This window comes from Pinus tabuliformis, chromosome 1_1 (genome assembly GCF_031772625.1).
Source record: "Pinus tabuliformis cultivar Carrire ecotype Pingquan chromosome 1_1, CPIR1, whole genome shotgun sequence".
Taxonomy (NCBI): Eukaryota; Viridiplantae; Streptophyta; class Pinopsida; order Pinales; family Pinaceae; genus Pinus; species Pinus tabuliformis.
Window position 1 is genome coordinate 922,019,413 of NC_142297.1, and position 14,826 is coordinate 922,034,238.

The 14,826-nt window shown below is 32.7% G+C and overlaps 2 protein-coding genes and 1 long non-coding RNA gene across 3 annotated transcripts; 1 reads left to right on the forward strand and 2 right to left on the reverse strand.

Annotated features, from left to right (window-relative positions):
• Window positions 1-9,759: 9,759 nt before the first annotated feature.
• On the reverse strand, window positions 9,760-13,854 carry LOC149217423 (uncharacterized). Its single transcript, XM_089391366.1, has 3 exons — window positions 13,793-13,854; window positions 10,311-10,427; window positions 9,760-10,169 (listed from the first exon to the last, which is right to left on the reverse strand). Exons 2-3 carry the CDS (start codon window positions 10,417-10,419, stop codon window positions 9,922-9,924), a joined length of 357 nt encoding a protein of 118 aa, XP_089247492.1. The 5' UTR covers window positions 10,420-10,427; window positions 13,793-13,854; the 3' UTR covers window positions 9,760-9,921.
• Window positions 10,910-12,766, forward strand: LOC149217424 (type IV inositol polyphosphate 5-phosphatase 7-like). The gene is made up of 3 exons (XM_089393129.1): window positions 10,910-11,056; window positions 11,664-11,768; window positions 11,986-12,766. The coding sequence occupies exons 1-3, from the start codon at window positions 11,013-11,015 to the stop codon at window positions 12,764-12,766; spliced, it is 930 nt and encodes a 309-aa protein (XP_089249255.1). The 5' UTR covers window positions 10,910-11,012.
• Window positions 13,855-13,909: 55 nt separating the features above from the next.
• On the reverse strand, window positions 13,910-14,538 carry LOC149217425 (uncharacterized). The gene is made up of 3 exons (XR_016250673.1): window positions 14,300-14,538; window positions 14,099-14,166; window positions 13,910-14,014 (listed from the first exon to the last, which is right to left on the reverse strand). It is a non-coding gene; the product is annotated as an uncharacterized LOC149217425 (long non-coding RNA).
• Window positions 14,539-14,826: the final 288 nt, after the last annotated feature.

Here is a 14,826-nt window from a genome sequence, read left to right on the forward strand (position 1 = left end):
TATATCAATACCTTTTTCTTATCTTATTTTAAAATATATATTTTATTTAAATTAAAATATTTTTAATTTAAATATTAAAAACTTGAATAACATCCCATTGAGACTGTGAATTAAGAGTTATTGTTTTAACAAAGGATTCATGTTAAAATTTATACTATTTTGAACTATAAAAAATTAGAATTTTTTTTTATTACTTTCACCTCAAAGATAAAGTAGTTGGTATAAACTTACATATATGAATGGAGAGAAAAGTAGTTGTTATAATATTTACATAAATTATATAAATTAAAAATAAATAAATGCTATCCAATCATATTTGGGGTGTCGATATATTTGAATTAATAATAAAGATTATTTTTTGAATGATCAGAGATTTTCATAATGATTTATATTATTATAAATTTCCGGTAAAAACACCATCTATTTTTGTTTTTTTTTTTCAATAAAAACATAGTCCAGAATATGGATAAATACAATATGATATTTTAGAAAATTAATAATTAAATATAAGCAAACGGAAATAATTAATTTTATTATTTTTTTTAGATAAATTTATTTGAAAATAATAAAAATTCAAATTCATTTTAATAAAATCTAAAATTTTTTGGAAAAACAAATTATAACTAACAAACTTCAATATTTTAAATATTTTAAGTGATACATGAGTTGTTAATACTATTAAATCCATTTAAAATCCAAGCACTCCTATCTTTAGAAGTCTTTACTTTTTTGAATTTTCAAAATCTACCAACCAAAAAATGAGATGGGTAATCATTACAGATAGCACACCGTTCATTCGCCGAAACTGGCCGTTCAGAATTCTCACCAACCAACTAAGTCAAAAACGATGAAATTCCTCTATTTCGTCGTTGCCATCAAGTATAGTTACGGGTTACAATCCTTGCACCGCCATTATTCTTGTCCATATCAAGATGCGGAAATCTCTGTGTTGTGAGAAGAGGATTAGCTTACCAATGGCGTCTGGACAAAACAAACCTTTGTACCAAGCAAAGATGGCTTTCAATTTATCATCTTATAAATTTTAAAATGGTTGGATGTTATTGTCAAATAATTTTAATTTGAGTGATTTGGTGAACCATTTGTTTTTTAGCTCTATCGGTTCAAGTTTTTTGAAACATATTTTCACCGAGGGTTTTAACATTTATGAAATAGTAGTTGTCTCTATTGTAATAGTAACGTCTATTGTAATAGTAACAGACCTTTTATAGCATTTATGAAATAGTAGTTGTATCTAGTGTAATAGTTGGAATTTGGGTTCTTCTTTGCCATGGTACATTTTTTTTCTTCTAAGTTTTGGATCTTTATCTTGACCTTCAAGAAACAAACATTATGTTTAAAATTTTCCCTTCAAAAGTGATGTTTTGATAATAAATTAACCTTTCACCTATAAAATTTTGATTAAAAAAAATCTCTTAAATAATATAGTTATGTTAAAAAAATTAGCATATTTATAATAAGAAAAAATAAAATGGTCATAAGACACAAATGACTTATTGAATCCCATATCTTATTATACCTTTATAATTAATAATGATAACATATTTTTTATATCAATTTTTTTCAACAATCAAATCAAAATTAATTGTCAAAGATTAAAAGTACCTGGATTGTGTCTTTTTCAAAAAAGTTAGATAGAGTCCCTCATAGCAAAGATCATGCAAGAGGGCCTACTTTGGAAATCTTGTTATAATTTTAAACTTAAAACAAATGAGAAGAATGATTGCTTGATGTTAAATTAAAAACTACTTTGAGGCAGAGTAGAGGAGAAGTAAAGCAACTCTACATCAAGAATGATTTGTTGTGGGTTGGCTTAGGTAAAGAATGATACTAACTGATTTTAGACTAAAATTTTTCATAAAACAATACACATAAAATATTTACATTATATAATGATTTGTTGTATATCAAATGTTGTTGAACAAAAGACAAAATAACATGATATAGATTACATAAGCATGTCATAAGAGCAAATACATTATTGTATTACTATTATTACTTTTTCATATGAGGAGGTAGCCCAAAGGGGAAAAAAAACATTATATTTTTTTGTAATTAGGTTGAACCGAGGTTGGGACCACTTAGTCTATTGGATGGAAGAGCTAATCACCCACTAGTGGGATGTTATAACTAGGAGCTTGGAACACCATTTGAGATAGTTTAATTCCCCAAAAGTGACTTCCATCCTTAACCCCTCTTCGCCCCTCCTCATAAGAGACCTAGTGAAAACTAAAAGCTATCATGAAGCACAAAATAAAAATTATATTATTACTCATGAGAAAAATTCAAGAAGTCAAATTCAATTTTTTTATCAAATTCTGAAAAGAGTTTCCACCCATAAAAATCTGAATGTCCACACTTAATAATTTTGTCTATTAACTAGGCTACTTATATTGGATTTGGTCGAAACACTACAAACAATGAGTATTCTAAATAGGCAATTACTAGAGGAATCTACAATGGTTGATGCGTTTTTCATAGAGAGTAGATATATTTAAAATAACTTTCAAAATATGATTAAATGATGAGAATTTTTATAAGATAGATACTTTTTCCATTAGTTGAGGTTATTTATATTAGATTCAGTCGAAACACCACAAAAAATGATTTTTCAATCTATTTTAAGTAATTATAAATACGTAATTCTTAGAGAGATCTACAATAGTTGATGCATTTTTCATCCAGAGTAGATATATTTATAATAAATTTCAAAAGTTGATTAAAAGTTAAGAGGTTTTCTAAGACAGATAAGAAACTAGTCACATTCAAAATTACTTTGAAGTAAACATGGTTACAATTTAGAACGAAATCAAAAGAAAATCGACCACCACAATATGGAGGCATTCAATGTGAAAAACAAAGATTATTAGAGATGTTAATAGATTGAAACCCAAAGGAATACCAACAAGACCAACACATAGTTACAATTTAGAACGAAATCAAAAGAAAATCGACCACCACAATATGGAGGCATTCAATGTGAAAAACAAAGATTATTAGAGATGTTAATAGATTGAAACCCAAAGGAATACCAACAAGACCAACCTAGAATTCGAAATTTGGGAAGAAGGTTGTAATATACATCGTTGAAAGGAAACAATGGAATTCACAAAGATATATATGCACGATCAAAGTTCACAGTAAAACAACTATTGCTCTATAACTTGATCACGATAAAGAAATTCATAAATCAAAAAGGTATCTGTAAAGATTTAATCTCTTGGACCTTACTTCCTTTGAAAGCCTTAAAACAGAGTGTAAAACAACATTGCATCTAATTTACTATAAAAAAGGATAGGGACAAAATTATTGATGGCTAATTAACATTATTTTACTAGCATCTTGGTTGACATTCAAAAATGTGATTCTTTGTAATACTCATCATGAAAAATTTCAATTAGATTTTTGAATAAAAGAGAAAGAAAGAAATAACCGAGATCACAAAAACATCACGTGGATAATTTTATCCCACCTTAGGATTCCATGGAGATTCCTACCCTCTACCCCATCTCGAGTCATGGAATATGTTCATGTTGGACTCTAGTATATCATCCCTACCAACCCTAAGTTATATATGTCCCGTGTTGATGTCCATACCACCTGCACAACACAACATAATCAAATTTTGTTAGGTAAACATGACTCAAGATAGAGTCAATTTGACGAGGGTAAATATTAGTGGTTTTTTTGGGCACATGGTATAGTGTACCCATGGTATTGCATGTAATGGAGCCTATAAAAGGTTGGTAAGACTTTATTTTCTTGTAGGTGAGGGATGTGACTGGTGAATGGTCACTTGGCTCGGTTGGGTAGGGTTTTGGCTAAGGTTATTGAAATTTCATTGGGTTGGGTTTTTCCCCAGATTTGGGGTTTTCTTGGATAAGCATTTGTGTTTATGGTTTATGATTGTTGATGGTTATTGTTCCTCTCTATAAATCTCCATAATTATCTTATGTTCTCCGGTAAATTCTTAACAATTGGTATCAGAGCCCGAAGTTGGCTTCAAAGGGACGCTTCTATTCCCAAAGGTTAATGGGCCTGGTGGATGGGTAATATGGGTATGGATATGTAGTGGATATACATGACTCAGGGGTTTCAAACAAGCGATGTGATATTTTTTGGGAATTAATGATTCAAATAGATTGGCCACCAAGTAGTTGGAGTTTGCGTTATGCTGTAGGTGGTAAAAAGGAAGCAGATTGTTGATGCATACATTGTGTGAAGGAGTTAACAGAGGCAGCACAACATGAAAACAACACTGGAAATGGTGTAACATGGTCTTTGCTTGGATTCACTTGTAGTGAGAGTTGCAATGAGAACATAAGGAAAAGTGTCTAGGGTATTTCTAGAGCAGCAAACTCAACGAGAGCAAGGTGAGAGGATATGTATGGAAAAAACCAACAACAACAACAAAAATTATTATTATAAGGGAGTTAATTATTGCATGTAAATGGGCATACTGGTGTAAGGCCTGGTAAGGCATGCGTACCCCTGGGTAAATCACTGCTAATGTCTGGGTTAGACCTAAGTGATAGGTAAATCACTGCTAATGTCTGGGTTAGACCTAAGTGATAGGGGAGATGCCGGGTTAACAAATACCCTGGGTAAAAAACCTTGAAGGGAGTAAGGGCTAAAGTGAGTGGGATTGTCTCACTTAGCAAGTTTGGCTAGATTTAGTCAAGGAAGCCCCAAGTCAAGTTTAAGGGGGGAAGTGTTAGGTAAACTTGACTAAGGTTAGAGTCAAATTTGACCAGCGTAAATAGCAGTGGTTTTTACGCACATGGTATAATGTACCTACGATATTATTTCCCATGGTATTGCATGTAATGGATTCCATAAAAGGCAGGGAAGAATTCATTGTTATGTAGGCTAGGGATGTGAGCAATGAAGGCTGACTCAGCTTGGTTGGCGAGGGTTTTGGCCAAGGCTAATGAAATTTCATTGGGTTGAGTTTTTCCCTGGATTTTGGGTTTTCTTGGATAAACATTTGTGTTTATGGTTTATGATTGTTGCTAGTTATTGTTCCTCTCTGTAAATATCCATAATTAATTTATGTTCTACAGTAAGTTCTTAACAAAAATACGCTAGTTGTCACTGGTAAAAAAACAACACAAACAAATTATTTACATAATATTGGATTTAAGTTTATGCATGTAATTGGATTCAGTGGATCTTCCCTTAGTGTTACTTGTCAATACTTAAATTCAAAAGAATGAAGGGAACTCAGTTTGAATGGTTCATGAGGCACAATACTTGCCAAGATTTTGCAAATGGGGTAACAAGCTAAGTGGGCTTGATTGTGGGGAAAACTCCATAATTAAGTGCGCTTGAGTCAGAGGCGATTTGGGATGGGTGACCTCCTGGATATTATTTTAAATTATTATTTTTAATAAAGATAGTTATATAATATTTAAAAAAGATAAAGTAAATTACTTTTAAATAATAATTTTATATTTTATATTAAGAAAAATATGTAATTAAAATAATATCTATATCTATATATATATATATATATTAATCATTATTTTTAGTAATGATAGTTATATAATATGGTAAAGTAAATTATTTTTAAATAATAATTTTATATTTTATATTAAAAAAAATATGTAATTAAAATATGTGGCTAGTTGCATTGAAATTTTTTTATTAAAATTTGAAACAAGTACATCTAAATAAAAAATTGTTAATAAGTCAAAGAAGAATATAATTGATTTGTTAAATACTCAAAATAATTATATTCAAGTATTTCTTAAGTGAGTGTATTCTCAAAATTTCAAGGTTGCGAGCATGAAGGAGGTTGTAGGGGTGAGAAGCATCACTGATGGATGTGACTCTGACTCTGAGAGCATTATAGCGATGAAGGATCAAGGATGATGTGCAACAACCACTAAGACTAAACCTTACTTACATGTAATAAAAGGAACTCATCATAATATTTAAAATAATTTTGTTAAATATTATTTATTTAATTATATTTATTTTCATTTATAACAAATATATTTAATTTACCATAATTATATTTATATATTTAAAATATTCTTTAAATAATTTTTTGAAACATATAAATTTTTTGAGAAAATTTCTTCCGCTGAGAATCTTCTCAAAAATTTGATATCGATCAAAAGCTTAAATTCAACCATATAAATTTTTTCCCAAATATTTATATATAAAATATTATTTTAAATAAAATAGAAACAACATCATATTCTAAATCAATAATAACATTTTATCTTTTAACCACCAAATTTATTTATTATATTTTAATTTATTACTTGAATATTAAAAAATATTCAGAATAAAATTATTTAAATTTATACATATATTTCTCACACTATTTATATTAATATTTTTTTTAGTGATCCGTTTGGAATCTCATCGACAAATTCATCATTCTTGGAAATAGTTTCTTCAATGGCTTTCAGTTCTCTGGAGTCTATTGAGAAAGAAGAAAGGACAAAATGCTAATTAAGAAAGGAATTTGCGGGGTGTTCTACAAAACTTACAAAGGAAAAACCAAATACACAATACACTAATTAAATAAAGTATTTGTCTTCCCAAAACACGGATCGTATATGGAGAAACAAAAAACGCAGTACACTATTTAAATAAAGTATTTGCCTTCCCAAAACAAACATGGATTGTGTATGGCTTCCCTTTGCCGCTGAAATTTCCTCGCCACCACCGTGATTAAATCCCACTTTAAGAAATGATGGGAAGCTTATCTATCATGGAACATATTAATAATGGTAGAGAAGAATGAATGAATGGAAGGAATTTTAACGCCCATGACAATAGAAATAGTTTATAAGATTATTAAAAAAAATTATTTTTGTAATTTAATTTTTTTATTATTCAAATCACTGATGAGTTGACTTAAATTTCTAAAAGTCTTTTCACTGAAATAGTCTATAGGATTACCTATTTCTTTACTTATCACTTTTTGCAATTCAATCTTTTTATTATTTAAATTAATGATGAGATGACCCAAACTTCTAAGAGTCTCCTCACTCAAAAGATAATGTGAAGGAACTGATGTTAAGGTATTGTTGTAACTATCTCTGAAGGAACTGATGTTAATCTATTGTTGTAACTATCTCTAATGTCTCTGAAAGCATCACATTCCAAAATGAAATGTTTTTCCGATTCAAGTGCAAAAAGTACACACCTGTTCTTCCCAAGCTTCTTTAAGTCTTTTCCACTGACCTGCCCCAGAAGTGCAAAAAGTAAACCCCTGTTCTTCTCAAGCTTCTTTAAGTCTTTTCCACCGACCTGTTTCGCACCGAAGTTGATGCGAGTTAGTTCTTAATTGAGCAATAAGAATCTTACTCTCCATGAAATGCTAGCTCCAAAGTAATCTTTTTGTTGGAGATCACAAGTGGGGTTGAAATCTCAACCATGATTTATTTCTTTCACTCATTCCTTCATTGAAGATAACATTAGGCTATCTACCTTCTCCCATTTGTTCAATTCCTTTTAGGTACTCTGCCTCTCAACCTCTATTTTGAAGAGCATATAATGCTTTCCACCCTCCTAAATTTCTCTTCTTTCTATAGTCCCCCCAATTAAGCTTGTTGTTGAAATCAATAGTGAGGTACTTGTATTCATTGACTTCTTCAAGAATGTTGCCTTCAAAGAAGAACGTATAATGGCTTTACTTCTTTTTGTTTGAGAAAATCATTATTTTGATCTCGCTGGTATTGACTTGCATCCCCACTGCTTTACAAAACTTCTCAAGGGCATATAGGTGCATGTGCAATTCCTGCGCTGATTTAGCAATCAATACAAGGTCAGTAGCATATAAAAGAAGCTTTATCACAAAGCCCCCCCCCACCAAACACCATCCCCACCTTGCAGATTTAGTCACTCTTCCAATTTATCAATATATAAACAAAAAAGAATAGGGGATAAAGGGTAGCCTTGCTTGACTCTGATGTCACTTCTAAAGCTTTCTGAAATGTCTGCTAAAGTTCTAATTTTGACTTTCACCTCTTCATAAAACCTATGGACATCAACTATATAATGCAAAAGAATTTCAAGTTCTTCCATTCTACTCCACAACTTATCTCTAGGGACGGTGTCAAATGCCTTTTTGAAGTCAATAAAGAAACAAGATACTTCTTCTTTTGCCCCCCAAACATTTTCAATAATGTGTCTCAACCTGATACCATGATCTACTCTAGAATGTTTCCGCGTAAAACGTGCTTGGCCTTTTGCCCTCTTTTCTTTTACTTTTGCCCACTTATTGATTCTATTTTCTACCATGGTGCTGAAGAGCTTTGCAAACAAAGGATTCATCATAATGGTTCTATAGTTGGAAGGATTATTAATGTCTCCATTTTTAAAAAGGCATATTGCTAGACTAGTTGTCCAATCTCTTGGGAATCCTTGCAGAATGACGTTGTTGAATATTTATGTGATGTGCAGTGCAAGAATGTTCATTCCCCACTTTAGATATTCTGCTTGAAGTTCAACCAAGTCCTTTGCCTTTCCTTTTTTCAACTTCTTAATTCATGCCTCCCCTTCCTGTAATATGAAAAGCTTTTTAGTTGTGTTGATCCTGGGAGGAGGCTCATCTTGTGATTCTCTCATAGAGTTGTCTTGCATAGTCAAACCATTGTTTGGCTGTAATATTATTTTCGATTTGCTTTTTCCTTGGTTGAAGTTCCTGCCAAAAAAGTTTTGGGTTATTCTTGCCTAGATATATTAACTCTTCTCGCCTTGTTTGCATGAACTCATCTTTTTTCCTTTTTAAAATCTGTTCATATAACTTTATATTCATCTTCTCCTCACCTGCTTTTTTCAAGGTTTCCCTTGCCATTTTGCATTCCTCATCAAACCAAGCATTTACAGGAAAACAATTTGATTCAAATTTCCTATTTTTTACTTTTTTGCACTTCTAAAGTGCACTCTAAATTATATTTGTTAACTGAGTGATTCACATACACTATCACCACTATAACTAAATGAACACTATAACTAAATGATTCACATAGATTCATGTCAATTTAATAAGTTGAATATCACACTCATAACATATTCTCAATTTCACAATTTACAAAAATAAAAATAAAAATTATAAAATTGGTATAAACTATTGTTGATAATAATGTTTATATAATTTCCAAAACTACCGTAGTGACGTCAACAACATGGAAATATCCTTATATCAATTCTTACTTAAATATATTACACAATTTTTTTGATTCATCTGTTACCTAATATATATATTTATTTGGAAAATAATCTGAAATATACGCTCATTTTCTCTATATTATATCAATTTTTAAATATATTACACAATTTTTTTCATTCATCTTTTATATAATATATTTATTTATTAAGAAAATAATGTGAAATACACCCATTTTCTTTATATAACTAGCAATTGTCCCAAAAGGTACAAAGAGAGGCCGATAGGATTATTAATTTGGAATTGTAAAATTTAGTAGCAAATATTGCAGAGGGAAATTCCATGATATTACAGAATGAAATCCCATCCTATTACAAGTAAAACTGAGAAATTTCATATACCACAATACAAGTAAAACTGAAACCAATCTTGTAGAGTGAAATCCCATCATTTTACAAAATGAAATCTCATTATATAGGATTTATTAGGGTCATTACAGAGAAAATTAACATAAGCTGATTCAGAAGGTATGACATGGACTCTGTAGAGTGAATCCCCTAATCTTGTAGAGTGAATCCAGAGACATTACAAAGAACGCTATCACAGTCGAGAGCTGCTTCACAAGGCAGGACATGGATTCTGCTTATTCACCACAGAAACTCTTGTTGTTGAAGATGAGAAGCAGCACAAAAGTAAGTCATTCCACAACTACTACAAACTTACAACAATATTAACATCCTGCAAATATTCTCATCTATGAGGAGCTTGGGGGCCTATAGATTACAAGAGAATAGCAGAAATTCTTCACTAAACATGTTAGTAGCGTACTGATCATCTTGGCGGTTGGAGATAGAACTGGTGTTGAAGCTCTCTTTCCTCACAAACCCAGCAAGGGCTTTCTTGTCATAATTCTGAGTACAAAATTTGACTGTCATTTTCTGCATCTTTCTATTTATATACATTGTTTGAAATTTCTCCTGCACCAGAGGTTCCAATCTCCAAAGCTGTCCAAAAACAGTAGCTGCCACAAGAGATCCCCATGTTAGGAGTTAGTATCTTGAAATTAAGTGAAAATTTATGTCTTAAGATTAAGTAAAAAATTGTGTCTTAAGACTTGCATAAAATCCTGTGTGATTCCAGAACAGAATTAAAAATGTTATACCTGAGAGGTTTGTAATAGCATTAGATATTGCCAGGGCTGTACATACTCCTTTACCACCACCTGACATGTCTTCACCCAGCAACAACTTTGAAAATCTTTCTTTCATCATTTCAACTTCTGCAAACATAAAGCAGTAGACACATTAAGGCAAACAAGTTTAATTGCCTGAAATTAGACATACCATCAGGCCAAACAATATCCAGTTACTCATTTGTAACCAAAAATTCAGTGCCTCTGGTTGGTATAGAAAATGGTCAAAATAAAGGGACAGCAGTTCATGGTTAAGCGGTCAAAGCAACCAGACAGCTAAAATTCCACACAAGGCATATCAATACTATCCAAATACACCTCAAAGTGACAAACTCGAAAACCTATTGTGCATTTAGCTTAATTTTCACTGAGACTAAATATAAAATCTGCAGATAACTGCGAATCCTTCTTTGGGAGACGAAAGAGCTGCCCAGATAACGAATCCTCGTTTTCATGAAAAAGCTTTACTGGTACTGAACAAAATCCTTCAACAAGATAATATGCCCAATTTTATTTTACAGGTGTTTCAGAATACTTGAAAAATGCACGAGTTTTCTCCTAGCCTTTGATTTGATTTACTAGGGATGTGTTACTTTGCTTTTGGTCTCGGTGTTTACAATCATGACAGAAATCTTGTTGAATTGAAATGCAGCTAATTCCAAGCCTGTAACAATGGAATCAGAGTTGTCCCAGATCGCAGATGCTCGTGACTTTAGGTATGGTATTTTGGTTGAATTTAATTGAATTTAACTTTAGCTGAAATTTGATAATGGTGGAACATACGGATTGAGTTTACTATCCATTTGAAACATAATCTGTTCCCCTGCTTGTGCGAAGTTATTCTGGGATAGTTTATAATGAGTTGAACATAATTTAGAACTTATTCTTCATTTGCTCCCAAACATAATACCATGAGCATGTATTCGAGTAATAAAAAAATAGACGCAGTTTTCTTCAGGGCAAAATCTTTCTCTCCCCTATCTTTCTGCTATGTGCTTTTATCAAATAACCATAATACAGATAACCAATGCTGACAGAAATAAGGTTATAAAAAATCGTGTTTTTAAATGATCTGCAATGTAACATTCTCCAATAGTAATTTGTTACCATTTGTCCAGAATTTCGACTATAAGAAAGCCCGTCTCATCTAGATATTCAAATACGAGAACCCACTTCTGTGATGGGTTGCTTCTCTTGGAATTATTGAAGACAGAATAATGTTGTTTGAAAATGTATTGGAATTTTGATTTCAACAATCGTTGTTCATATCAGTAAGCAGCTTTTTTAATGAACTAAGTAGGCAACTGAATGTTTGCGAAGCAGGGTATTTGTGGGAACATGGAATGTGGGAGGTAAAGCACCCTGCAATGGCCTGAATTTGGATGAATGGTTGCATACTTCACCTCCAGCAGACGTCTACATTTTGGGGTATTAACAAACTCCCCTCATTACATCCAATCCAGCAAGATGAACAAAGCCCTTAAAATGTTTTATACATTTTCATTTTGTGTTTCTACGAACAAGAGGATATCAGTTAAAACTCTTTTAGTTTCAGAATGAAATGGTGTGTTGATAGTTTTTATTGAGATTTCCACAGTTGTGTCAAAAGTCTAACAGTATACTGTCTCTATGTGGATTTTCCCAGGTTTCAAGAAATTGTGCCTTTAAATGCAGGAAACATTTTAGTGGCAGAGAACAATGGTCCTACTGCCAAATGGCTGACCCTTATTCACCAAACACTGAACAATTCAGGCACAAGCAAGAATAGAAATCAATGCAGGTGTTTATCACATTGCAGGGAAAAGTCTGCTGAAATTCTAGAAGCCGTTTATTGTTTGGACTCAGATTGTGAATGTTCCAAAGAGCGTAAAAGTTCATCTTTTTCGAGCAGAAAGTCTTTTCTGGACTTGAACATCTTTTCTAAGCCACACTCTGAAGTTACAAATGACCAAAAAAAGCTAGAACAGAAATGTAGCTTTGCTGACTATCTCTTCCCAGGAAGATCATTTCATAGAGTAGATTCTAGTTCCTCTTTTATGTCAGTTTCATCAGAGGACGAGTATGCTTTGAGTGAAGGAGGGTCTCCCTCTAATGTTTTTCACTCTCCAATGTTAAGTAGTCCATTATCAGATAACTTCGACTCAGGTCGGATGAATAACAAGTTTAATTCAAGCAAGGAGAAGTACTATTTGGCAGCTAGCAAGCAGATGGTTGGCATTTTTCTCTGTATTTGGGTACGTAGCGATTTGAAACAACATGTACGAAATTTGAAAGTTTCTTGCGTTGGACGCGGGTTGATGGGTTACCTTGGCAACAAGGTGAGAAAAAATATTCCCTCCACTGTGAGTGGCTGGAAGAGCTCAGAGGGGGATTCTGTGGTGAGACCTTCCAGGCAGGTTAAAAACTACATGCATGCTTACAAGTAAAGCAGGGAAACAGATAAGTAACAATTCTGTGTTTATTAAGTATCAGTAGGAGAAACATTCGCTCCTTTATTTTATGAAATGAATAGGTTGACATGCTAATGAATGAATAGTATTACTCTGTCAATAATAAATTTTAAGCATACTGTCATCCTTTACAATCTCAATACAATCAGTTAGTTACAAATATCATTGCATCAAAGAAAAGAAAATAAGGTAATGGAATTTATTTCCATCTACTGAAATGAAATGCACGAGTTATTCCAAGTCTTAAGCAAAAGAACAATTTCTATAGAAACACAGTTAATTCAAATTATCTTCTAACTACCATCTATTGCAATGAAGATTTAATAGCCTACTGAAATATTTCTACCTATAACTGTATTCGGTCAATCCATGAACATTAATAGGCATTTCTTCAACCATCATTAATCAAAAAGAAAACATACGAGAATGTCAAGTTGTGGATTTCGCATTCAACAGACAATATTTAACAGTATCCACTTCAGAGTATTTGCAAATTTCTAATCGGAATTGTACAATACGCTAAAAATAACCCATTACAGTAAAGATCGACAACCTTGATTTATCACAATGGAAACAGAGATAAGAACCAATCCTTTTTAAACAAAATTACCCAACAGTACATGTGTTAAATGAATGCTTAGGTCGCCAACCCCATATTGGGAAAACCCTAACGGCAAGCCGTTCAGAAAAGAGAAGAAACAGAGTAATCATATTTGAAATGCACAAATTACTGCGAAGTTATTCAAACCCTCAGATAAAGCTACACGCATAAATCCCATAATGTCAAAATATCAGTATAAGTATCCGGCTCTACATTTGGCGCATCCGTCCCCCATATTTCCGTTCTACAATAACCCTAAGATCTATATATCCACTGAACAGCCGTAACATTTCGGCCGGCGAGCCACCTTAACACATTGATGTAAAGAAAAATCTAACAATCCTCTATCTAAAACGAAGATTCACACCAAGAACTCGCCAGACAACCGAAGAGGAACCAACCTGTAATCGAAGGCAGTAACCATTGTGAGAACGCAGTTTCGCTCCAAGGAACGTCCTCTGAGTATGTATGCATAAACCCCGCAACAAAGCGTACCTACAGACAGTTTAACTTATTAAAGTAAGCCTGAGAGTAATCGAAAGGGTATTAAGAGAGAAATGTAAATGCTAAAGAGCGAGCTTATCTGAAGTTGGAGTTGTCGAGCAGCAAGCGGCAAGTTGCACCTGAAATTGACATTTTATTATATCAAGTTCTCAAAAAAATCAAAAGGAATCCTGTATGAAACTGCGTGGGCTTGCTTATGTTACCTCTGGTTTGTAGAACGAGCCCTCGACGCATTTCTCCAGATTCAAGAACCCGCTATTAACAGTTCCACCTGTGCAAGAACCCGCTATTAACAGTTCCACCTGTGTAGGAGCCGAATAGAGGGTTTCAGAGAATAAACATAAGTGCGAAATGAAGGAAGAGATAACAGTTAGGCGAGATGGAGGTCGAAGGCATGTCTATACCTGTAGGCCTATTGAAGGCATTTCCGCCATTCCACCATCCGGTCACCTTATGTTGCAGAGCCGTAGCTCACCCACCTCGGAACAACCAAATGAACCTTACTTCGCCGAGAATTGCATTAACTTACCCGTCTACAATCCAAATCGTTGAGACCGTGGATCTTCTCGGATCCAACGGTTGAGTGGTTGCCAGATGCAAGGGTTCGATATCATTTCGAACAGCCGGTCATGAATACCTCCGCCCCTTCTTTGCCAGGTGTCAGCGTCAGAAGGAGTAGGACGACAAAAGGTCCCTTTCAAAGGAAAGCCTATCGACCTAAATATAAATATAATTATAATAATTTATTATCTTTAAATATAATTTGTTTCAATAAAATACAAACAAACAAATTATTTGAAAATTTTGAAAAGCTTTTCGAGAAAAATCAATTAAAATTATAATATCATAATCCCATACCCAATTATTTGACTATTATATTATATGTGTTAAACATCGTACAAAGATAATATAATGTATTAAGTTTGGTTCA

What these genes read in the sequence shown, in the direction of transcription:
- LOC149217423 (XM_089391366.1), bottom strand. Translation starts at nt 10,419, where the DNA reads ATGATGAAAGAAAGATTTTCAAAGTTGTTGCTGGGTGAAGACATGTCA. An exon ending in TGCTATTACAAACCTCTCAG is followed by an intron (nt 10,170 to 10,310) that starts GTATAACATTTT and finishes CTCTTGTGGCAG; the next exon opens with CTACTGTTTTTGGACAGCTT.
- LOC149217424 (XM_089393129.1), top strand. Translation starts at nt 11,013, where the DNA reads ATGGAATCAGAGTTGTCCCAGATCGCAGATGCTCGTGACTTTAG. An exon ending in GCAGATGCTCGTGACTTTAG is followed by an intron (nt 11,057 to 11,663) that starts GTATGGTATTTT and finishes TTTGCGAAGCAG; the next exon opens with GGTATTTGTGGGAACATGGA. An exon ending in GCAGACGTCTACATTTTGGG is followed by an intron (nt 11,769 to 11,985) that starts GTATTAACAAAC and finishes GGATTTTCCCAG; the next exon opens with GTTTCAAGAAATTGTGCCTT.